General features: G+C 44.7%; 5 protein-coding genes across 7 annotated transcripts; 3 read left to right on the forward strand and 2 right to left on the reverse strand.

Annotated features, from left to right (window-relative positions):
• Nucleotides 1–3,030: 3,030 nt before the first annotated feature.
• LOC311363048 (peroxisomal succinyl-coenzyme A thioesterase-like) lies at nt 3,031–7,897 on the forward strand. The gene is made up of 10 exons (XM_084482975.1): nt 3,031–3,497; nt 4,379–4,478; nt 4,581–4,771; nt 5,039–5,199; nt 5,469–5,588; nt 5,690–5,739; nt 6,081–6,180; nt 6,269–6,349; nt 6,812–6,953; nt 7,489–7,897. The coding sequence occupies exons 1-10, from the start codon at nt 3,308–3,310 to the stop codon at nt 7,608–7,610; spliced, it is 1,257 nt and encodes a 418-aa protein (XP_084339101.1). The 5' UTR covers nt 3,031–3,307; the 3' UTR covers nt 7,611–7,897.
• A 623-nt stretch (nt 7,898–8,520) lies between these two features.
• LOC311362952 (dnaJ homolog subfamily B member 9-like) lies at nt 8,521–11,161 on the forward strand. Its single transcript, XM_084482864.1, has 3 exons — nt 8,521–8,576; nt 8,931–9,173; nt 9,490–11,161. Exons 2-3 carry the CDS (start codon nt 8,957–8,959, stop codon nt 10,041–10,043), a joined length of 771 nt encoding a protein of 256 aa, XP_084338990.1. The 5' UTR covers nt 8,521–8,576; nt 8,931–8,956; the 3' UTR covers nt 10,044–11,161.
• A 759-nt stretch (nt 11,162–11,920) lies between these two features.
• akr1b1.2 (aldo-keto reductase family 1, member B1 (aldose reductase), tandem duplicate 2) lies at nt 11,921–17,190 on the reverse strand. The gene is made up of 10 exons (XM_084482958.1): nt 16,966–17,190; nt 16,054–16,221; nt 15,608–15,724; nt 15,041–15,118; nt 14,397–14,519; nt 13,815–13,921; nt 13,343–13,424; nt 12,679–12,762; nt 12,377–12,459; nt 11,921–12,125 (listed from the first exon to the last, which is right to left on the reverse strand). The coding sequence occupies exons 1-10, from the start codon at nt 17,029–17,031 to the stop codon at nt 12,083–12,085; spliced, it is 951 nt and encodes a 316-aa protein (XP_084339084.1). The 5' UTR covers nt 17,032–17,190; the 3' UTR covers nt 11,921–12,082.
• A 1,295-nt stretch (nt 17,191–18,485) lies between these two features.
• On the forward strand, nt 18,486–21,908 carry LOC311362960 (protein regulator of cytokinesis 1-like). Its single transcript, XM_084482872.1, has 3 exons — nt 18,486–18,612; nt 19,267–19,927; nt 20,272–21,908. The coding sequence occupies exons 1-3, from the start codon at nt 18,602–18,604 to the stop codon at nt 21,427–21,429; spliced, it is 1,830 nt and encodes a 609-aa protein (XP_084338998.1). The 5' UTR covers nt 18,486–18,601; the 3' UTR covers nt 21,430–21,908.
• A 666-nt stretch (nt 21,909–22,574) lies between these two features.
• On the reverse strand, nt 22,575–26,406 carry LOC311363015 (acyl-coenzyme A thioesterase 1-like). Of its 3 annotated transcripts, none has more exons than XM_084482935.1 (10): nt 26,029–26,406; nt 25,672–25,771; nt 25,379–25,569; nt 24,885–25,045; nt 24,490–24,609; nt 24,313–24,395; nt 23,877–23,970; nt 23,708–23,788; nt 23,147–23,288; nt 22,575–22,977 (listed from the first exon to the last, which is right to left on the reverse strand). In XM_084482935.1, exons 1-10 carry the CDS (start codon nt 26,357–26,359, stop codon nt 22,847–22,849), a joined length of 1,434 nt encoding a protein of 477 aa, XP_084339061.1. In that variant the 5' UTR covers nt 26,360–26,406; the 3' UTR covers nt 22,575–22,846. The 3 variants fall into 3 exon arrangements, 1 of the variants encoding a protein (XP_084339061.1); XR_014638906.1 differs by lacking the exon at nt 22,575–22,977 and adding an exon at nt 23,418–23,541 and having other exon boundaries at nt 23,153–23,288; XR_014638907.1 differs by lacking the exon at nt 22,575–22,977 and adding an exon at nt 23,418–23,613 and having other exon boundaries at nt 23,153–23,288.
• Between the last annotated feature and the right edge of the window lie 136 nt (nt 26,407–26,542).

The following is a 26,542-nucleotide window of genomic DNA, read 5'->3' on the forward strand; positions in this document are numbered from 1 at the left end:
CATTTATTTTGCTCACTAAACCGATAAGAACGTTATTATTATTATGACAGGTGCGCGTGAACTGCGCCCCGTCCGGCGGCGCGCACGTCAGTGACATTAAACTTCTTCGGCAGCAACAATTAGGCATTTACAATGGATATCCGAAAATAAAAAAAGAACACCGCAAAAGAATCCAATACATCAGACAGTATAACCGTTGTGAACACTAGCACTAGCAACGCTAGCTCAATCCTGCCCGACTCGCTGCCTTTGCCGGCGCAGCTCTCACTCCCGGACAAGCAGCCTTTGCCGGCGCCACTGTGTTGTTCATAAGAACCCATATTTGCCAATTGTGTTTTGATTGTATTTATTTACAATCTTGTGAACTTTAAGAAAGGCACTATGTATTACTGATTACTTTTTGTGAAAATAACATTCCTAATTGGGTTTTATCTGTCAGCATTAAAAGTTTTGGGCAGCAGAATAAGCACTTATTGACATTAAGTGGTTCACATAAAGGTGCATCTCATAATATTAGAATATCAGGGAAAAGCTATTTTTTTGTAATTTAATTCAAAAGGTTCCATATAATCTAGATGTATTAGACATGAAGTGATATATTTCAAGCATTATCTTGTGAATGATAATGTAAAATTATTTTGTGACATTTAGTGGTTCACTTATATAAATACATGTGAGCATGTTTTATGTTTATGTTGTTAAATTATTTGGTCTCACAAGGCTACAGTGCTGCTTGAAAGTATGTGAACCTCTTGAGCCTTTTCAAATTTGATTTAATTTAACCATTATTAATTCATTCTCATATCCAAAGCTTGGATATCAATAAGCTAACGTTGCAGCTGAAATGTTCTCCACATCACAAGACATGATGTGATACCATCTTTTAAGCACAGTAAATGTTTTTGTCCCAACATGTAGTGCTTGTCTATCTACTGGTAGAAAGGCCTAGTGTAAAAAGCGAAGTCTGAACTGAAGCTGGGTAGCTGGTTTTACTATAGTACTGGTGCACCCCCTATAATCTCAGATGCACCCCAAGGCATTCTGTTCTGGAACCGGGCCTGCATAGGCGAGTGGCTGACGCTCCCCTCTGCACACATAAATGTGCTAGAGCTTGCCATGGTGAAAAAATGTGTTATTTTCCTTTTTCCTCACCTGGTGCGTGGCCGCTATGTTCTGAGCAGACAGTGTGTCATAATCTGCTCAGCCCAGCCTAGAGCCCTGCATATCGTGGGCGCCCAAAACTTCAGGGCACACCTCATGTCTCGTGGCAGTCCCCGCCAAGACAAGTAGCAGAGCGGCTCAGGTGGATCTTTTCGCGCCCAGAGAGAACACCCACTGCAGGTTGTGGTTCTCTCTCAGCCATCAGGATCTTCCTCATTGGGGGTTAGACGCGTGCCCTCCTAAACCGCGGGCTCTCATGTTTGAATTCCCGCCACTTCAACTGATCCATCCTCTTTTGGAGCGGGTCAAACAGGAGGATCTGTCCCTCATTCTGGTGGCCCTGGAGAGCCGTCTAGCTATGTGGTTTCCATTACTAGCGGCAGACCGGTTGTGCTTTCACAAGCGCACGGGACGGGACGCAAATCTTTTTTTCGTAGGATGGTAGGGGCACGTACCGCCTTTTTCGCCTCTGATTGGTTAGAAGGGCTCTTCTCCGATTGGTTATGGCACAGGGCAGGCTGTCTGCTAGTCTACCACCAACAGAAGTAAACAAACTCAATCTAACAGTGATAAGTGCGTCCTATTAAAGAGTACAGAAGCCGACTTAAAATGGCACTATTTTGCCCAGCTGTGTGGGGGAACTATTTATGGAAAGCAGCGAGAAATGTAACGCGACTATTGTACACTGCAGTGGAGTAACATTGACAACAACCTCTAACAATTTAATTAGGCTCCAAGTTTTTCGAACCAGCAAATAGGCTTATAACAGCAGTACAATAAACAGAACAGTCAACACAGAGTCCATTAAAGCTCCCTGAGGTGACGAGAGATGTGTTGGTCCTAACTTGCATCCTGCCTGCTTAACAAACGATTTAATGAAACCATTATGTCCAAATTATTACCAAAGTAAAGGCATGATGGTAATTTTTAGTAGGCTACCACAGATGAATGAAGCCGCATTCAGTCAATGGTAGAAAATACACCACAGTTTACTTCTGTTGGTGGTAGACTAGCTGACAGCCTGCCCTGTGCCATAACCAATCGGAGGAGAGCCCTTCTAACCAATCAGAGGCGAAAAAGGCGGTACTTTCCCCTACCATCCTACGAAAAAAAGATTTGCGGACGGGACAGTGCATCGCCCGCCCTATGTGTCAGTGTTGGCTTCGGATTGGTTGATCCTGCAGGGCAGACACTGCCAGCAGTGGTTATCAACACTATCCGGAGCCTAAGCACCTTCCTCTTCCGCCCTCTGTGCGGTGAAGTGGAGCGCTTTCTCTACGTGGTGTGACAACAACAAACACGTGGACCCATCTCTTTGGGAGGTGGGCAGTGAGCTTGGTTTCCTACAATGCTTACTTACTGCTTTCTCCACTATAAAAGTCCTTGCGGCAGCCGTTTTGGCTGGCCCCGCAGGCTGTGAAGGTAACCGGTAACCTTTATCCAAAGCAACATGCAAAGAGATCATAAAGATCACAGACATTTATATGCACAGTAATCCCTTATGCGTGGGATTACATATTTTAGTTTATTTTTCTATTACAATTTTATTACTTTTAACATTGTATACTACTAATGCACTTTGTACCCTTATTGGATGGGTTGGCTGTAAACCGAATTGCCCCTCGGGGACTAATAAAGTAGTCGGAATCGGAATCGGAATCATATCTATGCATTATTTATTAACTTGCCCACCATGCAAATGAGTCACTTTATCCAAGTTACAAAGGCCCTCTCAATGGTCCTAAAATGAGGAGTCTGAAAAGTTCAAGTTGTCTTGTTATGTTGGGCATTTATTATATTATAAATCAGATTTACTGTATATTATAGTCATATTTAGGCCTACATGGAATTTGTTTCAGCGACAATGGACATTGCGCATGCGTGAATGTATCTACACTTGAAATCAGACTGACGCTCAGTGGTCAAACGAAAGACACTTATTAATCATTTACCCACAATCTTACGTGCAGTTACTGCCCTCCTAGGCTACTTCTAACCATCTTGTATCTCATTGTGAGTATCGACCAAGACAATGAATGCCTTAAAACGTTTGTAAGAACAGGCAGTCAGGAGGTAATCCCCGGCTGTAAGACTTTCGCAACTTCCCAGTGGACTTGTTTTCCGTGACCTCTTGCAAAATAACTTCATGGCAGGGACTATTGTTATGTTGTCCGTTCATCCCTCACGGGGACTCGTGGACGAAAAGTTCCGAGTGAAGGTGGAGAATCTCCCCCCTGCATGCCCAGTAACTCTGCACTGCCTCCACCGCTCCGAGGACCAGGACTACTGGGAAGGCTTCGGGCACTACTGCAGCGACCACAGCGGGACGGTGAACGGTAGGTCCCCATGGTCCAGGGCCGTTTCTAGCTGTTTGGGGGCCCTATGCGAGATACTATTTGGGGGGCCCTATTTTTTCAAATTCTGTAGAGATTCCTATCTTTTTCATATATTCTGTGACGATGCAGCAGTCTGTTACATTTTAAGAGGAAAGCAGGCTAGAGTACATTAATTGTAAACTTTGAGGCGGCATAACATAAAAAAACTTTAACCCACCATTCCAAAACAGTAAAAAAATGAATAACTAAACTTACTTCAGTGTTTCCCCTAGATTTTTTTGTAGCAGTGGTGCTGTGAGTTGGTAACCTAGCAACGCTAGGGGGGTTCGGGGGCATGCCCCCCCCCCCCCCCCCCCCCCCCCAAAAAAAAATGATGAGATTTTTTTGGGAAAAAATTACAGATTGAGCTTCCAAATATGACATAACAACCAACAGAGTCAAGGTATCTGCTGAGACCAGATCATTGTGCAAATGTGCCTTGAACTTGGCAGAAACTAAGTTCATCTTTTATGTTCATTTTCAGCTATTTCTTTGAAATTTATCATAAGCCTTAGAAAAAATATATGGAAAAAAATGTATATTTTTTTGGGGGGGGCCCTTGGTGGATGCGGGGCCCTATGCAGCAGCATAGTCCGCATATAGCAAGAAACGGCTCTGCCATGGTCCCATGGTCTACTGCTGCACCGTGACCAGAATAACGAGGTTATTTTCTCCTTGCACAAATGGAGAATTAGAAATAGTCATTCCACATCATTGTGACTCTCCATGTTTGTTTATGAGCCGATTATACGGTGATACTTCATATCCTGTTTTACCAGTGTATTAAACAAACACTTTTTTTTTTCTCCATAATATTGCTTTTGCTAAATGTTTAACCTAAGTGTCTGAAGATGAAAGTTCCGGGGGGACGTACAGCGGCAGGGAACGTATGGGGCTGCTGTGGAGTATGCGACCCGTCCCGGGCAGTAGGAGGGGGCTGCGGTAGGCCCACCGTCAACACATGAACGATGAAGGGATCCTCGTGTTATTTATTGTAATGTTAATAACGCCGTCTGTTGTGTCATTTTCATCGCTGTGATTTAGGTTGAGAAAGACGCGCGTTGACGTCCCCATGACGCTGCTCATCTCGGTGTACAGAGGTCACCTGACCGAGGGCTTCAGAGAGCTGCCTCCCGTGGCCTCTGTGGTGGCAGAGCGGTGGTACATGGCGCCCGGCGTCACACGCATCGCAGTCGAGGAGGGAGGAGTCGTTGGCACTTTCTTCATTCCTCCGGGTATACTGTGTGTGTGTGTGTGTGTGTGTTGACTTTAGAAGATATGTGGTTATCCATTCTGTGTTCCAACTTCCAACCCTCTCCAAACAAGACAGAGACACATTATTCTCTCACTCACTCACTCACACACTGCTATCTTAAATTGCCATATGAAACTGAAATATGCCACTGAAACGAGGAATGTCATGGAGAAGATGCACAACTCTCTCTCTCTCTCTCTCTCTCTCTCTCTCTCTCTCTCTCTCTCTCTCTCTCTCTCTCTCTCAGGCCCCGGGCCCTTCCCCGGTGTGCTGGACATGTGGGGTGGGGGAGGCGGACTGGTGGAGTACCGCTCAGCCCTGCTCGCGTCCCACGGTTTCGCGTCCATGGCCCTCAAATACATCGACCAGGGTGACAATCCAACGGATATGAAGATGGGCTACTTTGAGGTGCTGCACGTGTCTGTACTTGAGTGGCCAGTATCGAGGTGCAAGAGTCCAAGGGATTGAACTGTGAACCTACTTGGACTGGAAGTGTTGACTACCTTTCCTCAGAAGTATTCGTATTCCAGTGATTTATGTGATTGGGGAAGGCGGAAGGATAGCCTAGTGGTTCAGATGATTGAGTCCCAGCTGAAAGCTTTTGATACAACCAAGTGTCTGTTATGACTTCATAGCTCGTCGTTCCTCATTCATGTGATAAACCTTTTTATCCTCAGACAGCATTTCAGATCGTCCAAGACCACCCGCAGGTTATCAGCGACCGGGTGGGCATCCTCGGCCTTTCCTTTGGCACCTCAGTGGCCCTGACTTTAGCCGCCTACTCTCAGATCAGCAGAGTAAGAATTCAATGTATATATCTCACACATTTTCATGATGACACATCCTGTGTTTCATTACCAACAATGACTTTGTTTTGACACTTTTTTTTAATCTTTAGCCTCGTTGCTGTGTTTGTATCAGCGGCAGTCACGCCTACCCAATAACCAGGTAGGGCTGACTAGTAGCATTATTAAAGGGCCCCTGTTGGACGACCGTCTGTCTAGCCACTGGTGACATCACAAGTGGGAGTGTCCACTAAGAAGTATGATAGATAGATCTGAACCCCACAGTCATGTCCCTGCTAGACTGTACCGATACATAGGCCGGAGTTGGATCCAAACATAATGCATCTTAGTGGACACGTCATCAATTTTGATGACGGATTTGAGCTCACACCTGTTTGAGGCTGGGAAACTAGAGGCTCTTATTTTCAACATCACAAGTACAACAGCTCCAAAGTCAAGTGTAATTGTATCGCTGAGATCAAAGCCTTGTCCCCCTCCCCCAAGGAACGAAGAGATAAAGAGAATTAAGATGGATGAGGAAGATAACGTGATAATGCGAAACATAATTCTACCCATCACCACCAACCCGGCCATGAAAATTGACGTAGGTGCTATAAAACACTGTATTTCCAACAAACACACTTGGGGATAAGACATTCATTGTAAGGACTCTGGTGGACTCTCTCTGCCAGGTGGGAAGAATTGAGTGTCCGCTGCTGCTTGTGAATGGAGACGACGACCAGAACTGGCCCACGACGGAGTCTGCAGAAGACGTGAGTTCACACACACTCACCCTCACACACACTCTCCCTCACACACACTCACCCTCACACACAGGCGTCGACACAGACACACTGATACTCCCTGTAAACTATCAAGTAGCAATAATTTGATTTTCACTTCAGTCAATTTCTTGGATTATTTGTGTACCCTTTTTTTTGACATACAGTGGATTATGCACATTCTTCTTTTTGTAAGACCGCAGATGCGCAGCACATTTAATAAAATGCTAACCAAACGTACTTTATGTTATGTACTTTAAAAGATGTATGTATTCATGATGTGGATTATGCACTCGCCTCATTTTTCTAAACCATGTTTAAAAACCCAACAAAATCCACTAAATATTAAACACAAAGTCTGATTTCATATACTGTATATATGAGAAAGAAAGGGATTAACTGGTTTGCGATTATTTTAGAAGCTATTGTTTATAAGCCTTTCTGACCTTTCAGATAGCCAACATTATGTCTGTTGCTGGCAACAAGCACCTGCTGACCACGCTGACGTACCCCAAAGCGGGTCACCTTATCGAGCCCCCCTTCACGCCACACATCAGGGCCAGCAACTTCATCGTTCACCATACCAGAGAGAAAGGTGAGCTGGTGCGGACATGGTAAACATAACCTGCTGTGCTTGTGCAGTACTTACAATTTTTCATGACTAGCAAGCCCCTCCTGCTTTATATTGAATTCCCCCCATTGGTCAAGTTTATACATTTTTTGTGAAGAAATTGTCACAAAAATGTGCAAGGTTGGTTACTTTGTGTCCGTGATGTGTTGGTGTTGGTCGACCAAAACAGTAAGGGGAATTTGCGGCTCTCTTACCCATTAAAGAAATGCATCTGAATGAAGTGTTTCCGGATAAAAGCATCTGCTGAATGAATGACTAAGTAGTAATTAGTTAGTAATATATGGAAATACAATATATTATGACCTAGTGTTTTCTTTGTTCTCAGCCTCACTTATAAGCCACTTTGGAAAAGAAAAGTGTGGCTATGTTAAGAATCCAACAATACATAATTCATTAAGGATCGTGTGTGTGTGTGTGTGTGTGTGTGTGTGTGTGTGTGTGTGTGTGTGTGTGTGTGTGTGTGTGTGTGTGTGTGTGTGTGTGTGTGTGTGTTTTATAGTCATAATGCTGTGGGGAGGAGAGCCCAAAGGTCATGCAGTTGCTCAAGAAGATTCTTGGAAGAGGATCTTAAACTTCTTGAAGGAGCATCTGTGCATCCAGCCCACCCTGGCCAAACTATGAATCACGCACACACACACACACACACACACACACACACACACACACACCCAAAGCGAGGTGACCTCTTGTGAGTAACACAGGAAACAGTGGCTAACACACACATGCACACACCCGATCATATGAATCATTCCTAAGTAATGATTAGGTAATGATGAGGAATTGATGAGAATATGAAAGTCAATATATTCATATATTTAATATCAAACTTGAGAGACAACTTTTCAGACAGTAAACCAATGTCACTCCGCAGATGCCACAAATGATCAACATCTTACAACACCCAACTAAATCAAACAGTATTTTTACTTTAGATTGAAATAAAATGTATAAAAAAAACACCTGGTGCAATTACTGACTGCATTCTTTTCAGCATGTTGGTTTGAAATATCTAGAGTGAAATCTGAGAGTCAAATAAATAAAACAATATGGATGTAGACAGTTACAGTTGCCATAAAGATAATGCCTCATATGGCAAGTGTCACAAATTCAGCCAATCAGAAAGAGCGATAATAACAAGAAAATGCATTTCCTGCAGAAGATGCGCTGAGTGCTGTAGTGCAAAGTGAGGTTGAAAATATGTTTTAGTAAAGACACATAGTTGATGACGTAAAGAAATGTTAAATGGCTTAAATCAAGCGAAGAGCCTAAGAAGACCAATAATCGAGCACTGCACGCAGCGCTCACCAAAATAAAGGGTTTGAATAAGAAAAAAAAACACACTTCCGGATTACATAACGGACATGACGACAGACCACCACCAGCAGCAACGCTGTTCCACGTGCAATTCGTGTCGACCAATAGCAGACGTCGCCGCCCGTGGAGGTGAGGCCGCGGACCAATAGGAGTGCGAGTCGTGGTGTTCCGGCGCTGGAATGCAGCCCGTCCACAGCTCCACCGCCTCGGCTGAGAGCAACAACAGCAGTCGATGGACGGATCCCGCGGGTCGCTGTCACCGCTGCACTCCAGGTAACCAAACCAGCCCTTTTATTCTCGAATATACCTGTTATGCGATGCCCTGTCTCAGCCACAACGTTGTTTAATGACGCTAGAACAGAGTTACATTTGTTTCGCCAAGGTTGGTGTTGCTTTTTATCCTCGTATCTAGTATGTACGTGTACCTCTGTGTGGCTCTGGCAGCGTCCCGTTGTCATTGTTTTTCAGTGTTTTTAGTTTTGGCATCCATGGTTTTAAGTCTACTTTTTTTCTTAGTCTTCGTGTTCCATGGTCGTTGGCCAATAATAGTGCACATGTAGAGAAGGACAGGCCACTGATGGGCCACCTGTCACCCCTCCCCTCCCCACCCCACCCCACCCCACACAGGTCACGAAGCGGGGAAGGGTCCGACCATGGCCACGGCTCACACGGTGCTGCTGCTCGCAGTGTACATCCTCCTCATCACGGAGTTCCTCCTGGCCTCGCAGGACTTCTACCACATCCTGGGGCTGCCGAAGGACGCCTCGGAGCGGCAGATCAAGAAGGCCTTCCACAAACTGGCCATGAAGTATCACCCCGATAGGAACAAGAGCCCAGACGCCGAGTCCAAGTTTAGGGACATAGCCGAGGGTGAGTGCCAATGCGTGGACCCGTTTCCTCATTGACTACATCTTAGACTTCATTTATTGCTGTGTCGACTGACTCTGCTTCACTTACTTCGCTTTAACTTGGAAAACTTGGCGTCAAAAATGTGATATTTTTTTACGCATGTTTTAAAACTGCATGAATATTTTATTGGATATATTATATTGACGCTTCTAAACCAACGGGAATGGCCAAGCCCTGTTATTTTAGTCTCATGGGCACCCCTGGGAAGTTAATGTGTTTTTAGCGGTGAGGCTACACGGCCGTCCAATCATGCGTGTGCCTCCCGTCTCTCCTCTAGCCTACGAGACGTTGTCGGATGACAAGAGAAGGCGGGAGTACGACCAGCTGGGGGGTCAAGGCCCCTTCCCCGGGCAAGGAGGCGACCACAGCGGCGGGGCCCGAGCCGGCCACAACGCCAACTTCCACCAGTACTTCCAGTCCTTCAATTTTGACGACCTTTTCAAAGACTTTGACCAGTTTGGACAACCGCACCACAATCACAACCAGCATCACCGCCACCACCAGCACCAGCACTCCGACCCCCATACCCAAGCCCACCAGAAGAGGCACTTTGACGGACACTTCCAGGCCCACCAGGAGGCTGTCAACGCACACAAGAGACAGTTTCAGCAGGGGGGCTTTGGCAGAGGAGCAGCAGCAGGAGGAGGAGGAAGAGGAGGAGGAGGAGTCTTCGACAACATGTTTGAGGACCTGGAGAAGATGTTCTCGTTCAACGCGCATGGTTCCAGGAGCGGGAGCAGGTTCCAGGGAGCGACGGGTAAACAGCACTGCCGGACAGTGACCCAGCGCAGGGGAAACATGGTGTCCACCTTCACAGACTGCTCCTCCTAGTCCCCGCCCCCCCCCTCCCCCCACAACAACAACAATAACGCTCTTCTAGTACCCCTGGCCACGTTCAAGCTTTTATTAAAACTTCTGGTTGAGGAACTTGACATACATTTAATAATAGTTGGGTGGTTTTCATGGTAGGGTCTCCAAGAACAAATCTTTTGAATTAGGTGGAATTTTCCATGACTGAGTCAAAGCAATAGCCCACACGGTTTTCATCCATGGAATTGCGAGTTGACTCTATAGATATAGATATAGATTTATATTTTTGGTTTGTTAACATACATACTTTGGCTTTGCGCATTGTGTGCATGTGGAGGTGAACCTTCGCTCTCAGGTTTGACACAATATTTGGTATGAATTTTCATTGGTGTAGAAAGCTTTACGGGCCATGGAAGCAATAACATTAATTTAGACTGTTTCTTCAAGCAGTCTTTTCTACCACTGCGTAATGGGACGTACGGCAATATCGCACCAACATACCCATCAGTCTATTTTTTGAAAATGTTCTATCACAGCCTTTTATAGAGGTTGTTATTATACACAAGCAATTACAATTGGCTGTTTTAGTTTATTTAGGAGTTCAATTATACAATCTTTTTTTGTTTCTTAAGAATTCAGTGTTTGAATCAGGACATTTTGTTTTGGATTGTCGTGGTGTGAAAGTGGAATTTTGTAACCCATGAATTCTCATGGTTTATCATAACCAACTGTTACCTCATTTAAGTAATTATTTTCTTCTGCAGAGTCTGTCTGCCTCATCAGTCAGGGAATTAACTACAGGAATATCCCAATGCTGTGGTTCTACAATACCTAATATAACTTTGGCACGGTAGAAGTGCTGATGCTTGATGGTACCAATGCATATGTAATGGTAATTGGCTACTAAGACCAGGTTAAAATGTGATGACTGGTCACCAAGGGGCAAACACGATGGTTGGTTACTTTCCTGTACTGACATTATGTGCAATATTTGCTTCCTATGCTCTTCGTTGCCTTCCCAGACAGTGCTACATGACAGTGTCATTGTCGAATGTTTGCACTTTGTGTTTGTATGTGTGTGTCTGTCTTTGTGAGTCTTGCATTGTGTCTGTATGAGTGTTTGGTGAATTGATAAAATAAACTGCAAATTGTAAAAGCATTTGAAATCAAAAGCTTAGTGTCTATTATTATAAAAGTAATACCTGAGATGTTTATTTTTTTTAGTATACATTAGAACTTTTAAAGTATTTAAACCACTTCACTTTTATTGTGTCGATAAATCGTGTTTTAATTGTAGGAATTATATTTCAGGGCTGACATAATCTAAATAAAAAAGGCCAAATAGCTCCTGCTTGCTTTGGCATTAACCTAATTAAAAATATATTCAAAAGTGGAGAAATTGTATTGAATAATATGAATAATCCTAAATATACAGGAGACAAATGGTATGAGGTATTTACATCTGGGATGATGTTATGTAACAGAATGATCACTTTTCCTTAACTAGATTGTGATTATACAACCAAATGGTTGCACATCTGGTGTGAGAATTACAACCAGTAGGGGGGGGCAGTCGCCCAAGTAACATCCCAGGACACAAAATACCTTCCAACAAATGATGAAATTTAAAAAAAGTTAACTGTTTGAGAAGCCTGATCATTGATAAGCCCGTCCTGTGTCGCAATGAGGGGCACAGATGTAAATAAAATAATTTGAAATAAAATGTGAGTCGCCTTAGTTTGCAAAGAAATTGCTCTAGAATACTGAAATGTTTCATTTTTATCAATAAATGCTTTTCCATTTTCAGACAGGTCCTTTAGTTATCCAGCTCACAACTCAGAGTTGAAAAGTTAACATTAGGCTGATATTCAGAAAAATAATATTGTACTGACAAAAAGTACACATCACAGTTTAATTTTGAAGTTTCGAGGATCTTTACAAAAACACAACAGCAAATGTTTCATAAGTGACAGGAGTGTAACAAAACCTGATGTGTCAGTAAACTCAAGCAATGTGCAAAGGCCAATATAGGAGTGCATGTCGCTGCGTCCTCACTCCGCCTAATACTCAGCGTGGAACGGGTAGTCCTTGTGATTCTTGCCCCTGAAAGTAAATCAGAGAGAAAAGATGAATTAGCAACCTCAAATTTAAATGTTTCTCATGTGGCCTTATGTCCTGCCTCGTTCATCAGGGGAGAATTCCTGGGTGCCATGCTTAATCAATTCTGTGAACCTTTTTGGGTTTACACCCTTTTCATTATCACCCAGGTGGATTCTCCCGTGGGTTCGGAGCGAATAATATAATAAGTGATACATGAGGAAAGAGCTTATTCTCAATTTGGATAGGCATCTCACATGGCCAGAGGGCAGCATCTCCAATTCCTGTTCAGTCCTAATATGGTCTTCATTTCCTCCTCAGTGAGCTCAAAGTCAAACACCTGTGGAAAAACAGAAAAATACATTATTTTATTACAAATTAATCTCGATGTAAAAGTCATATGTAACGTACATGAAGTGTGGACTGTATACTCCAGAACTGCCAGAAAATAAATACAAATAATACGTATTTTACACACACAGTGTCTCAAACAAATGGTTACACACTATAGTAATGCTCATCATAATAATGAATGATAATTCCTATTTGTGGCTGGTACCTGGAAGTTCTCCTGGATGCGGGAGGGAGTGACAGACTTGGGGATCACCACCAGGTTCCTCTGGACCTGGAACCGGATCAGGACCTTTAAGGAGAACGTGGAAAGAACCGCAGAGGTCAAGTTCACTCACGATAACGCCTTCCTCTTCTCTCTAAAATTTATATGAAGAGATATTGAAAACATTCAACATAATAATTCAATTCAATTTAATTTGTATAGCACTTAATCACAGATACATTCTCAAAGGGCTTAACCGTATATTTATGAGCCCCCTCTGACCCTAGCACCCCCGAGGGCAAGAAAAAAACTCCCTTAAATAGAAAACTTTTAGAATTAAAAGTCACAGTCGACATTTGTTTCGTAGCTGTAAAGTTTGTGAAGTTTAACTTCAAAAAATCTTTTGATCTTTTTTACACATTCACACCTATGAATGTATCCACGCAAAATGTTGTCACACAGTCACATAGGGTGATACACAGCTACAATAAAAAGCCCTTTTTACCCTAATTTAACTCCATAGCCAGTGAGGTCCATGTTCCTGTTTTTCCCCCACCAAATCATTTCCTCCCGGTACAAACTTTTTTGTACCGGGTTTGGACCAAATAGGAAATTCCCCACATTCACCAACAGGTTGTATCTGACATGGGTATTAAGTGCATTGTACCTGGGCTGTGGTCTTCTTGTGCTTTTCACCGATGGCCTTGATGGTGGGGTCTTCCAAGAGGGAGGGGTCTCCTGGCTGAGCCCTGAAATGATTCCACGTATGAGAACGTAAAACAGTTCACATAACTGATAGCTTGATAGTAGTCGACTGTGTGATCCTAAACAAAAACTGGAATGGGTGACTGTGTATCATCACCGTTTTCTGCTGACCAGAGAAAATAAACCAACGCGCTTCACTGTATTGTGCTAGCTAACAGCACAGTGTGTGTATTTGACTGTTATGCCACCTCACCAGGGGCTGTGTGTATTTCACCTTGTTTTGCTAACCAATCTGACTGTTATGCCATCTAACCAGGACCGGTGTGTATTTGACTTTGTTTCTCTGACTATTCAGACCTGCTGTGTATTTGACAGTGCTTCACTAGCTCACCTGTGTGTTCCTGAATATCCGGCTACGTGTGGAGCTCACTCACCCAGGGCGGTCGGGGGAGCCCAGCGGGCTATAGGCCGTCACTGCGATGCCATGGGAGTGGCAGTAATCGATCAGCTTCGCCTGGTTCAGATATGGGCTGCACTCCACCTGAGGCATACGGGAAAGGACATATAACGTTAATATAATCTGTCTTAAACGACGCCCAGATATCCTGGGTGGATGTCCGTCGATGCCGAGTCAAACCCATGAGCCCTTCAATGTTGTACGGCTGATTATTAAGTAAAGGTTTCTTTTATTTTAAAGTGCAACAGACTGGAAATCGTACGGAACTGTAATAGTCATGCAGGTATCAAGGGCAAGCAGACCTACAGATAACATTTAGTGCGGTCGTAGACACAGTCTTTTGCCTTCAGGACACCAACTGGCCAATGTTGTCACTTTCAATAAACCGACAAGAGAAGGGTAACTGAATTTCGGCTTCTTGGCTGTGCCATTTAATCCAACTAAGCGCTCCCAAAATGTCACCAATCGGGTTATGTGCTTGCTACTCCGTTCAGGCCACACTCGAGTAGCCACGCCATTTCCTTCGCATCATGTCGGGAACCAATGGCCCTGGGCGTACCTGGTTGATGGCTGGCTTGTACTTCAGCCCAGGCTTGTTGAGCACAGACTCCACCTGCTGCTTGTTGAAGTTGGAGATCCCGATGGCTTTCACCAGCCCGGCGTCCATCAGCTCCTCCATGGCCTGAGCATTTACACATCATTTACAGTCACAGTCATTTAACACGCTTTATCCAAAGAGACTGAGACTCGGTAGGTGGTTATTCCAAAGTGCTGCATGAGCAGGTTAAAGAAAACACAGCGAAAAAACCAAAGGACAGAGGGCAGATTAGCTCATATGAATCCAAAGATAAAGGTTTGATTATTATTTTTAAAAATAATAATAATCTTTGTTGTATACGGGAATGGGTTAACCTAGCAATTGTGCTTGGCCCTTGTTTCTATGAACATCCTTACTGTACCGACAGCGATATGTTGTTGTTAATTGTACGCATTGTAAGTCATTTTGGATAAAAGTGTCTGCTAAATGCACCTAAATGTCAATGTAATAATAGCAAGAAAGAGCATCACAACTGCAGTCACAAAAGTCAGTTCTATATTCAACACAATAACCCAAAACAGTAATGTGTCAAGTCATGGTGAATTGAATAGCCAAGCTAAGCTTGATTGAGAGGGTCCATCAGTGCCCAGCCCAGCTCCACGTACCTCCCATGTATCCAGGAAGTTAGTGTCGCTGGAGATTGGTTCTCCTGCACTGTCGCACGGGAAGAGTTCATCACCGGCCTGGAACAGAACAACAACAACAGCTCAACAACGCACTACTACTAAGGACAGCTACGGTGAAGTTAAACACAACGTGGACGCCTGCTCACGCCATGGAAACATGTTTCATCAGAGCCCTGTCATAGAATATTATCGTGCAGATGATTTGGTGAGCTGTCATACTCTACTTATGGATGTAACTTGGTCTCATTGAGAATTAGAATTTTTCCTTATATACCTAGGCAAGACAAAATAAAACACAGTAAACACAACATGAGACAACATTATTTAACCCATTCAATGGGGCAGAGAAGAAGAAAGACCTTTGAGGGAAGACACTTTGAGGGAAGTTACTGTGCTGACTCAACCCAATTGTTGCCTTCTGGGTTCATTACGAAATTGTTTCCATACACAATACAATAACAAAAGGTTATACTAAATATATATTGGGAGAAAGATCAGATAACGCTCACATTTTAACTGGGGAAAACAAGGCAATCATGAATGTACCTTGAAGCCCATGGGCCAGTGGATCAGGTACAGATCCAGATAGTCCAGCTTCAGGTCACTCAGAGTCTTCTCACAGGCTCCTCTGACCATGGACTTGGCGTGGAAAGTAGACCACAGCTGTCGAAGGGTTGAGGATAAGGCAATGGGGCATCATCAGTCAGGCAGTATAAAGGAGAGTAACACCTGGCCTCAGACACAGAAGGTGATTGGTGAAGAAAGGTTTTTCATTCAATTGCATATCGAAATACTGAATAAATCCATTGAAAGGGCCCCTATTTTACCTTCAGTTGTGAGGATGAACACAAGCCATTTTAAAATGTGTGATGTCACAAGTGGATGTATTTGGAAATGTCTTGTTGACCGATAACCCTAACACCTGGTGAACAAATACGGGGCAATTTAACGTAGTGTCTGTCAGTAAAAGTGGAAAAAAAAGTCAAACTCACCTTGCTGACCACAAAAAGGTCCTCTCTCTTGACCACGCCTTCCGTGATCGTGGCGTGGATGCCCTCGCCGACCTCTTTCTCGTTTTGGTAGACGAACGCGCCATCGATGTGTCGATAACCGGCGGTGATGGCTGCTTTCACGGCCTCCGTCACCTTCCCTGGCAGAGACTACAGGGCGGAGTCATGAGTGCTATAGTGCTATAGTGTCCACAATAGTCCATAATGGTGCAAAGCCGATGGTGGCCGTGGGTTCGATGCAGAGCTAAAATGCCTTAACTTTGACCTGTTCAGTAATGACATCTATTTACTTTGAATTTACTTACTTACTTTTTGGGATCATCTATCTCTAAGTTTTAATAATCCTCCAATGCATATCCGACATTATTAGTCATTTCTGATCTTACGTTAAAAGTTTACATCATTTTCGTCCTAGGTCTGTTTTAAACCAGATTTGGCCTAAATACTATGAAGAAAAACCTATTAAGAATAACTTAAGGTTCTTATGTAAGGATGAATGAGAGAATGCAATATTGTGTAATAACAGGAATGATAGTATCGGGAAGTTTTGAATGAATGTGCACACCGGTAGCTTTCAAGAAATACTAGACAAAAGAAGAATTAAAACATGAAAAAAATACCTAATTTGTATTCATAATTGTGTCTTTATCTGTTTACCGTAAACATAAAGGCGCACCGCAAAATACAAATAAAGCATTGTACAAACGTTTGATTACCATAATAACCCCATGACTGCCGTGCATACATTGTAGAAGGTATTAACAATGTAACACAAATGTATCAACCTCCCACTCGATTTAATGTTAGAAAGTTAGAAAACGAGTTCTGCAGCCGCCTCTAAAATAGTCTTATTCCCCCTCCTATATAGTTTCCTTTTCTTTTTAATCCCCGTACCTTCCATGTCCCGAGTCCCACAGAAGGCATGTGAGCACCGGTGTTGAGTTTCACAAACGTTGCCATTGTTGGTGATCGTCGCTGTGACTCTGGTTCTGGTTCAGCAGTAATGCGTTGAGACCCTGAGGTTCGTGTATACAATGACAATGCCGCAGACTCTCCAGACAGACAGAAAAGGGGCTGTGGAGTGTTATTCCAGCCTGATGTCAAAAATAGGTTGATGTTCGGGGCGGGCATCGATTAATGATGCCTGGTTTATCAGCGGGATGGATCGAGATCATCGACGTAGCTGCAGACTTCAAAGTCACAACTTTAAATATTGAGTCGTTTTTGTTTTAATATATGTGCACTTTAATGTAATGTACATTGCCAAATGTAATTTATCTTTGTTGTGTACCTTGACATTCGAGATCGCCAACATTCAGACGTTCCTTTTACTGTCCACTAGAGGGAAGTATTACCGCACTCAATGAATGTTTCTGGAAGTCTCTCTCTCTCTCTCTCTCTCTCTCTCTCTCTCTCTCTCTCTCTCTCTCTCTCTCTCTCTCTCTCTCTCTCTCTCTCTCTCTCTCTCTCTCTCTCTCTCTCTCTCTCTCTCTCTCTCTCTCTCTCTCTCTCTCTCTCTCTCTCTCTCTCTCTCTCTCTCTCTCTCTCTCTCTCTCTCCAAGTTTGTTTTACTCAGCATTGAAAAACTTACCAAATGATCTAGAATGGCACTAGAATGGCACATGGCACATTTCTCACACAATTTGAGAAAACAAGGCGTGAGTCAGGTCAAGGCTTGTCGATGACTGATATGGTCACACATCACTGGCAAATAATATGACTCATTGATGATATATTTGAATAGAAACACAAAGCTTAAGGCAAGCCCACACTTGCTTCTCGTTTTTTGCATTCACAACTAAGGAGAAGGAAACAGCAAAGTCATCGTGAATGACTTTAAAGGAGAGTTTGCATGTGCTGCTGTCTTGTGGCTGATATGTGTACACACACACACACACACACACACACACACACACACACACACACACACACACACACACACACACACACACACACACACACACGTGTGTGTGTGTGTGTGTGTGTGTGTGTGTGTGTGTGTGTGTGTGTGTGTGTGTGTGTGTGTGTTTTATTTAAGACTTTTTAAGGCCTTAAATTTAGAAACATGAATTTAAGACTTTTTAAGGATGCGCGGACACCCTGTGTATGACTGTTTGGTGGCGAGTTTGTTTGGATGCCACTGGCATGATAGGGAGGTGGGCTAACGGGAGCCCAACTCTTTACTCTGACTTGGGCGAGTCCCAAATAAGTAATTATCTTTTTGAATCATTTGAAGTCATAATTGAAGCATATTATAATGGTTATCTCGTCCGTCTATGCGTTACCGTCGAGCGGGCGGGTCTTGCATCCATGCCCAATAAAACGTCCAAACCGCGCCCATTGGTTCAGCGTGAGAGCCAATGAGAGCCTCGGTGGTGTTGCGATTCAATTTTTAAATCTGTCTGCTGCAGGACGCGTCGGGCACCGGAATCAACGGCGACAACCGAGGCGATCTGCGAATACAAAACGTCAATGTTTTGGTAGAAAACACAGTTTTTATACCGTGTTTTGATTGGAGTACACTGAGACAATGCGGAAGAGGTTAGTACAAAATAACACATGGTAACACTTGCATTGTTTTAGACAAACATTTTGGTTGTGACTTGGAAAACTGGTGGACGCATCGGGTCGCTGGTTAATTGCAGATCTTAAGTAAAATGATCACTGGAACACGGTCCTGCTCCTCTGATAAGTCGATAATTATTCCATTAGTGCAGTGTTGAACGAGGCTTTTTATAAATCGGTGGACGTGTACGTTAAACTCTGTTCCAGGAAATGACGCGACGTCAGTGAGATTTAGTGCATCTGTTCTGCGTTACAATAATTCGTTTGAAATCAGCATGACGTGCGGCCTATGGTGAGTGAGTGTAGTATAATACCAAATACTAAAGATAATCAATTCTATCAATATTGCATGACTGGGTAAGCGAGGCTTTTTTCCATCCGAAAACCCCCACAAAAGACATGCTAAAATGTGTCACTGGGTTGTCCTCCAAAGATCACAGACATGGCACTGGTTTCTATAAATGTTGAACCCCTTTCTTCAACATTTTTAATGTTTACCAATCACCTCTTCAGTGAATTTCTTCCACATGCTTGGGATAGTACAATTTAGGTAATTTGTCCTCATTTGACCCAAGGTGGCTGAATTGGATTAATTTGGTCAATTGTAAATCTACCTCTTTTGTATTCCAGTGAGCTCCACGCAGCAGAATCAGTGGCTTCACTCAGCAAAGCCCTGATCCGGCTGAAGGCCATATGGGAACAGGTCGGGATCCCTGAGGACCAACGGCTCCTAAGAACCAACGTGGTCCAGCAGCACCTCAAAGGCATGCTGGACATGATGATCGAGGAGGAGGAAGAGATGAAGAATCGGGTGGAGACCAGCCTGGAGACGTGCCGCAAAGAGCTGCACGACCTGTACGTGGAACTCCAGATGCCCACCTTCCACGAGGTGGAGGGCTCCACCATGCTGCAGCTGGAGAAGGACCGGCGCACGCGGCTCGAGGTGATGCTAAAACACAAGAAGCAGAGGATGGACGACCTGCAAGCGCTGGTCGACAAAGACTGCGAGCTCTGTGACATCCTGTGCACCACGCCCTTCTGCATCGACCGCGACCGCGTGCCGTCCATGGAGCAGCTGGACAGCTTCCGCTCCTACATCGCCGACCTCGTCACGGAGAAGCAGCGGCGGCAGGCCGAGTTTGTGAGCCTCAAGGAGCAGATCGTGGCCTCCATGGAGGACCTGGAGAGGCTGCCCGAGACCAGCTTCGAGAGGGACGTCATGTGCGAGGACGAGGAAGCCTTCTCGCTGTCCCACGACAACATCGGCCTGCTCAAACTCCTGCTCACCCAGGTACGGTGTGCGCGTCGTTGCGTCGTACAACGTGATATTTCTTGTATATCACCTACGTTGTTGTAGATGATTTATTCTTTACCTAGTGTTTGTGTGTACACATGCATACATATCCACGTACACACTGTGGACGAGGTGGGGAGCACAATCAACGATGACCACACATTGAGTCACATTAACTGTACTGTAAACTCAACGCACCAGCAGTTTTGAGATTTAAATGTAATTGTAAGTGTATCTCCTTTAAACCTTCTCTCTCTCTCTCTCTCTCTCTCTCTCTCTCTCTCTCTCTCTCTCTCTCTCTCTCTCTCTCTCTCTCTCTCTCTCTCTCTCTCTCTCTCTAGTTGGAAGACTGCAAGGCGGAGAACCAACGCCGGTGCACGGCGTACCGCTCCAAAGTCCAGGAGCTGTGGGAAAGGCTCCAGACCCCGCAGGAGGAGAGGGAGGCCATGTCCGCACACATGGTCGCCTGCAACAACAAGAAGAAGAACGTGGAGGCTCTCCGGGCGGAGCTGGAGCGCCTGGAGGCCCTGAAGATGAAGAGCATCAGGAGCTTCGTGGAGGCCATCCGCGCAGAGGTGGCCCTCCTCTGGGACAAGTGCTTCTACAGCGCCGGGCAGCGGCAGGAGTTCGCCGCGTACTACGACGAGGAGGACTCCTTCACGGAGGAGCTGCTGCAGCGCCACGAGGCGGAGGTGGCCACGCTGAAGCGCCGCTACGAGGAGCACCGGCCGCTGTTTGAGGGCGTCGCCCGCTGGCAGGAGAACTGGACGCTGTTCCTGGAGCTCGACCGCAAGGCCAACGACCCCGCCCGGCTGAACAACCGCGGCGGGAACCTCCTCAGGGAGCAGAAGCAGAGGGTGGAGCTGCAGAAGAGCCTGCCCAAGCTGGAGAAGAGCCTGAAGGCCCAGGTCGACCTGTGGGAGCAGGAGTGCGGCGGGGAGTTCCTGGTGGACGGGCAGAAGTTCATCGACTACATCAGGCAGCAGTGGGCGGCCTTCAACGACGAGAAGGAGAAGGAGAAGACGGAGCGGCAGTTGAAGAAAAACAAGCAGTTCGAGGAGGAGGTGAAGTTTGGAGCGGGGGCGAGGACGCCGAGCAAGAGGCGCCTGGCGACCGTCCCCACGCCGGGCAAAGTGAGGAAGCTCAACGTCGGCACCGCCCTCTCCACCCCCAACAGCACCCTGAGCTCTGGCTTCGCGAGCACCATCTGCCAGAGCTCGGGGTCCCGGCCGCCCCTCGCCGTCAAGAAAAGCCTCAGCCTGCGCACGCCCGCCAACGGAAAGGCGTCTCGCTCGCTGGAGCGGAGCAAGGAGAACGCCACCCCCGTCCCTGATAAGAACACTCTGAACGTCGTCGGCGGCGGCGCAATCAAGGCCGAGGATGGCCTCGACTACACGTTCAACACGGTCGCCGGCACCTACACTGATTTTGCGCGAGACCTTTCGAAGGCCACTAAAGCCAAAACCAACCCGCTGAACTCCACTTGCAGTCATCATTGATTGATTCAGCAACCCCGAGTCCTCCAGCTCTTTGGTTTGGCATTGTTTTTATCTTTTATATATAGGTTTCTCTTTTCTCTTCTGTTTTTTTAAATGTTTTCCATTGTTTGTTCATTATTCTTTTTTTGACATGAAAAAAGCAAGACATGTATGGAATTCTACATGTCGTTTCTCTGGTTTGATTAACCTTTTTAATCTAACAGTCTCTTGAATGTGTACTGTATTTTAGTGTTCATGGCTGGAATATTTCCAGCAATGCCATTTTGATTGTTTATTAAAATATCAAATTTTAAATAGCGCTTTTGGTCTATCTTTCAATACTGAAGTTGCGTTCTTGTGGCTGGAATTACAACCTCATTGCACCTTAAACTATGTAATCTATGTTGGATCAATTTGTAAACAGACATTTATAGACATTTTTCTTGCTATTTTCATTCAACGTTATCATATCTTATCGAACGATTTCAATAAAATCTACATATTTCGTTTTCTTTCATTTGTGTTGCATTTATCTGGAACAATCATAACGTACGCAGACGGTTGAATGACAACCAATACGCAACAAGCGCGCATTTAAATCGACCAATCAGGACGTTTGGTCTACACGCCACACGGATGTTATTGTTTTTACTCCATGAGTTGTGTGCGATGTCTATGGCCCATAGTTGCACCCATATTATTAGTTTCCGTCTCACATCTGGATTATTTCGTTATTTCATACGCGTATATATTTTAATGTCAAGTATTTCAGAGTACAAATGCCACGGTACTTGGTACATGGTACGCGGTAAAAGTCTGCAGCAACCGAGGGGGAAATTTGTCTAAACATGAACACGAGAGAATCAGCTTCTATCCCTTTGTCTTCATGACATACTATAGCTTTCGATTTTTTTAAATTTATTAAACCAAAATGAATACCAGATCTCAGGGACTACCACATCATCTCTTGTAAGAAACTTACAAGAGATTTCTGATTGGCAGAATTTGTGACATTTGCCCCATATGGCATCATCTTTATGGCAACTGTAAATGTCTCCATTCATACTGTTTTATTTATTTGACCAGTCACACTTTACTCTATATATTTAAAACCAACAAGTTGATCAAAAGGAAATTCAGTCAGTAATTGCACCAGGTGTTTTTTTTATTACAATCAAAGGTAAAGATCTTGTTTGGGTGCTGTAAGATGTTGATGATTTGTGGCAACTGGCGAGTAATATTGGTTTACTGTCTGAAAAGTTGTCTCAAGTTTGTTATTAAATATATAAATATATTAACTTTCGGATACTGATAATTTATATGATTAATGAGTTTCACTGAAGATAACTCCTATGTTACTCACAAAAGGTCACCTCGCTTTGGATGTGTGTGTGTGTGTGTGTGTGTGTGTGTGTGTGTGTGTGTGTGTGTGTGTGATTCATAGTTTGGCCTGGGGGGCCAGGGTGGACTGGATGCACAGATGCTCCTTCAAGAAGTTTAAGATCCTCTTCCAAGAATCTTCTTGAGCAACTGCATGACCTTTGGGCTCTCCTCCCCACAGCATTATGACTATAAAACACACACACACACACACACACACACACACACACATATACATATTCATATATATATTCCAACTATTTACTACTTAGTCATTAAGCAGATGCTTTAATCCAGAATAATTGTAAGTACTGCACAAGCACAGCAGGTTATGTTTACCATGTCCGCACCAGCTCACCTTTCTCTCTGGTATGGTGAACGATGAAGTTGCTGGCCCTGATGTGTGGCGTGAAGGGGGGCTCGATAAGGTGACCCGCTTTAGGGTACGTCAGCGTGGTCAGCAGGTGTTTGTTGCCAGCAACAGACATAATGTTGGCCATCTGAAAAGGTCAGAAAGGCTTATAAACAATAGCTTCTAAAATAATCTCAAACCAGTTAGTCAGATTCTTAAGCACATATATAATATATGTATATCTACTATATATTTATAGATATACATGGATACATACATGGATTTGGTTGGCCTTTAAACATGGCTTAGAAAAGTAGGGCGACTGCATAATCCACGTCGTGATTATGAATACATCCATTTTTTCATGGTCAGCTTTTTAAAATGTGCTGAGCATCTGCAGTCTTGAAAAAACAATATTCAATATTCCAATTCCAAAAACAATAATCCACTGTATGTAAATGAGAAGGGTTTCCCTACAAATAATACAAATAATCAAAGAAATGTAATGATAATCAAATTATGCTACTTGATACGTGTGTGTGAGTGTGAGTGTGTGTGTGAACTCACCTCTTCTGCAGACTCCGTCGTGGCCCAGTTCTGGTCGTCGTCTCCATTCACAAGCAGCAGCGGACACTCAATTCTTCCCACCTGGCAGAGAGAGTCCACCAGAGTCCTTACAATGAATGTCTTATCCCCAAGTGTGTTTGTTGGAAATACAGTGTTTTATAGCACCTACGTCAACTTTCAAGGCCGGGTCTGTGGGGATCGGTAGAATTATGTTTCGCCATATCACGTTATTTTCTTCATCCCTCCGAACTTTGTCTCCATTCCTTGGGAGAGGGGGACAGGGGGTCGATCTCAGCGATACAATTACACTCGACTTTGGAACCGTTGTACTTGTGACGTTGCAATAAAGGGCCCCTAGTTTCCCAGCCTCAAACAAGTGTGAGCTCAAATCTGTCATCAAAAGTGAGAGTGTCCACTAAGATGCATTATGGATTGATCCAACTCCGGCCAACCCATGGGTACAGTCTAGCAGGGACGTGACTGTGGGGTTCAGATCTATCTGTCATACTTCTTAGTGGACACTCCCACTTGTGAAGTCACCAGTCGGTGGACAGACGGTCGTACAACAGGGGCCCTTTAATAAGGCTACTAGTCAGGTGACATACCTAATCCTCGCCTCTGCTAAAATATCCATGGGTGTGGTTATTGGGTAGGCGTGACTGCCGCTGATACAAACACAGCAACGAGGCTGAAGATAAAAAAGGTGTAAAAGTCACTGTAGGTAATGAAATACAGGATGTGTCATCATGAACATGTCTGCCGTATATACATTGAATTCTTACTCTGCTGATCTGGGAGTAGGCGGCTACAGTCAGGGCCACTGAGGTGCCAAAGGAAAGGCCGAGGATGCCCACCCGGTCGCTGATAACCTGCGGGTGGTCTTGGATGATCTGAAATGCTGTCTGAGAATAAAAGGGTTTATAACATGAATGAGGAACGAATACAACGTACTGAATGAAGTCATTTGACACTTGGTTGTATGAAAGGCTTTCAGCTTGGACTCAAACATCTGAACCACTAGGCTATCCTTCCGCCTTCCCCAATCACATAAATCACTGGAATACGAATACTTCTGAGGAAAGGTATTCAACACTTCCAGTCCAAGTAGGTTCACAGTTCAATCCCTTGGACTCTTGCACCTTGATACTGGCCACTCAAGTACAGACACGTGCAGCACCTCAAAGTAGCCCATCTTCATATCCGTCGGAGTGTCCCCGGGGTCGATGTATTTGAGGGCCATGGACGCGAAACCGTGGGACGCGAGCAGGGCTGAGCGGTACTCCACCAGTCCGCCTCCCCCACCCCACATGTCCAGCACACCGGGGAAGGGCCCGGGGCCTGAGAGACGGAGAGAGAGAGAGAGAGAGAGAGAGAGAGAGAGAGAGAGAGAGAGAGAGAGAGAGAGAGAGAGAGAGAGAGAGAGAGAGAGAGAGAGATAAGATAGCAGTGTGTGAGTGAGTGAGTGAGTGAGTGAGTGAGTGAATAATGTGTCTCTGACTTGTTTGGAGAGGGTTGGAAGTTGGAACACAGAATGGATAACAACGTATCTTCTAAAGCCAAGACTACACCACAAGCATTTATTTTAAGATGAGAGAGTGGGTCTACGTGAAAAAGTAAAATCAATTATTATCCACACACACACACACACACACACACACACACACAGTATACCCGGAGGAATGAAGAAAGTGCCAACGACTCCTCTCTCCTCGACTGCGATGCGTGTGACGCCGGGCGCCATGTACCACCGCTCTGCCACCACAGAGGCCACGGGAGGCAGCTCTCTGAAGCCCTCGGTCAGGTGACCTCTGTACACCGAGATGAGCAGCGTCATGGGGACGTCAACGTGCGCCTTTCTCAACCTAAATCACAGCGATGAAAATGACACAACAGACGGCGTTATTAACATTACAATAAATAACACGAGGATCCCTTCATCGTTCATGTGTTGACGGTGGGCCTACCGCAGCCCCCTCCTACTGCCCGGGACGGGTCGCATACTCCACAGCAGCCCCATACGTTCCCTTCCGCTGTACGTTCCCCCGGAACTTTCATCTTCAGACACTTCACAAAAAGTGGACGTCAGTTGTGTCTTCAAGGTTAAACATTTAGCAAAAGCAATATTATGGGGAAAAAAAGTGTTTGTTTAATACACTGGTAAAACAGGATATGAAGTATCACCGTATAATCGGCTCATAAACAAACATGGAGAGTCACAATGATGTGAAATGACTATTTCTAATTCTCCATTTGTGCAAGGAGAAAATAACCGTTATTCTGGTCACGGTGCAGCAGTAGACCATGGGACCATGGGGACCTACCGTTCACCGTCCCGCTGTGGTCGCTGCAGTAGTGCCCGAAGCCTTCCCAGTAGTCCTGGTCCTCGGAGCGGTGGAGGCAGTGCAGAGTCACTGGGCATGCAGGGGGGAGATTCTCCACCTCCACTCGGAACTTTTCGTCCACGAGTCCCCGTGAGGGATGAACGGACAACATAACAATAGTCCCTGCCATGAAGTTATTATCCAAGAGGTAACGTCGGCAGTAGAGAAAACTAGTCCACTGGGAAGTTGCGAAAGTCGGGATAGAGAAGGACAAGGTACCACAAAACGGCTTGTATTGTGCTGCCGTTGTAGAAGTAGAAGGGATAAGCATAAGATTGTGGGTAAATGATCAATAAATGTGTTTCGTTTGACACTGAAAGTCCCTTCTGTCAGAGTTCAAGTGTAGATACATTTCACGCATGCGCAATGGCCAATGTCGTAACAAATTCCATGTAGGCTTGTAATATTTGGTGTTATACTATTAGCCTGTAGTAATAATAATTTAATATTGAAT

This window comes from Micromesistius poutassou, assembly GCF_964030765.1.
Source record: "Micromesistius poutassou genome assembly, chromosome: 18".
NCBI lineage: Eukaryota > Metazoa > Chordata > Actinopteri > Gadiformes > Gadidae > Micromesistius > Micromesistius poutassou.

Coding starts and splice junctions, on each gene's coding strand:
- akr1b1.2 (XM_084482958.1), bottom strand. CDS start 17,031: ATGGCAACGTTTGTGAAACTCAACACCGGTGCTCACATGCCTTCTGTG. Junction 15,725..16,053: donor ACCTTTTTGTGGTCAGCAAG/GTGAGTTTGACT, acceptor ACCCTTCGACAG/CTGTGGTCTACTTTCCACGC. Junction 13,425..13,814: donor GGCTCCCCCGACCGCCCTGG/GTGAGTGAGCTC, acceptor GAATCATTTCAG/GGCTCAGCCAGGAGACCCCT.
- LOC311362960 (XM_084482872.1), top strand. Junction 19,928..20,271: donor TCAAACTCCTGCTCACCCAG/GTACGGTGTGCG, acceptor CTCTCTCTCTAG/TTGGAAGACTGCAAGGCGGA.
- LOC311363048 (XM_084482975.1), top strand. CDS start 3,308: ATGGCAGGGACTATTGTTATGTTGTCCGTTCATCCCTCACGGGGACTC. Junction 3,498..4,378: donor CCACAGCGGGACGGTGAACG/GTAGGTCCCCAT, acceptor GTTTAACCTAAG/TGTCTGAAGATGAAAGTTCC. Junction 4,479..4,580: donor GGCAGTAGGAGGGGGCTGCG/GTAGGCCCACCG, acceptor GCTGTGATTTAG/GTTGAGAAAGACGCGCGTTG.
- LOC311363015 (XM_084482935.1), bottom strand. CDS start 26,359: ATGCTTATCCCTTCTACTTCTACAACGGCAGCACAATACAAGCCGTTT. Junction 25,046..25,378: donor CACTTTCTTCATTCCTCCGG/GTATACTGTGTG, acceptor TCCGTCTCTCAG/GCCCCGGGCCCTTCCCCGGT. Junction 23,289..23,707: donor CGACGGAGTCTGCAGAAGAG/GTGAGTTCACAC, acceptor TGACCTTTTCAG/ATGGCCAACATTATGTCTGT.
- LOC311362952 (XM_084482864.1), top strand. CDS start 8,957: ATGGCCACGGCTCACACGGTGCTGCTGCTCGCAGTGTACATCCTCCTC. Junction 9,174..9,489: donor GTTTAGGGACATAGCCGAGG/GTGAGTGCCAAT, acceptor TCTCTCCTCTAG/CCTACGAGACGTTGTCGGAT.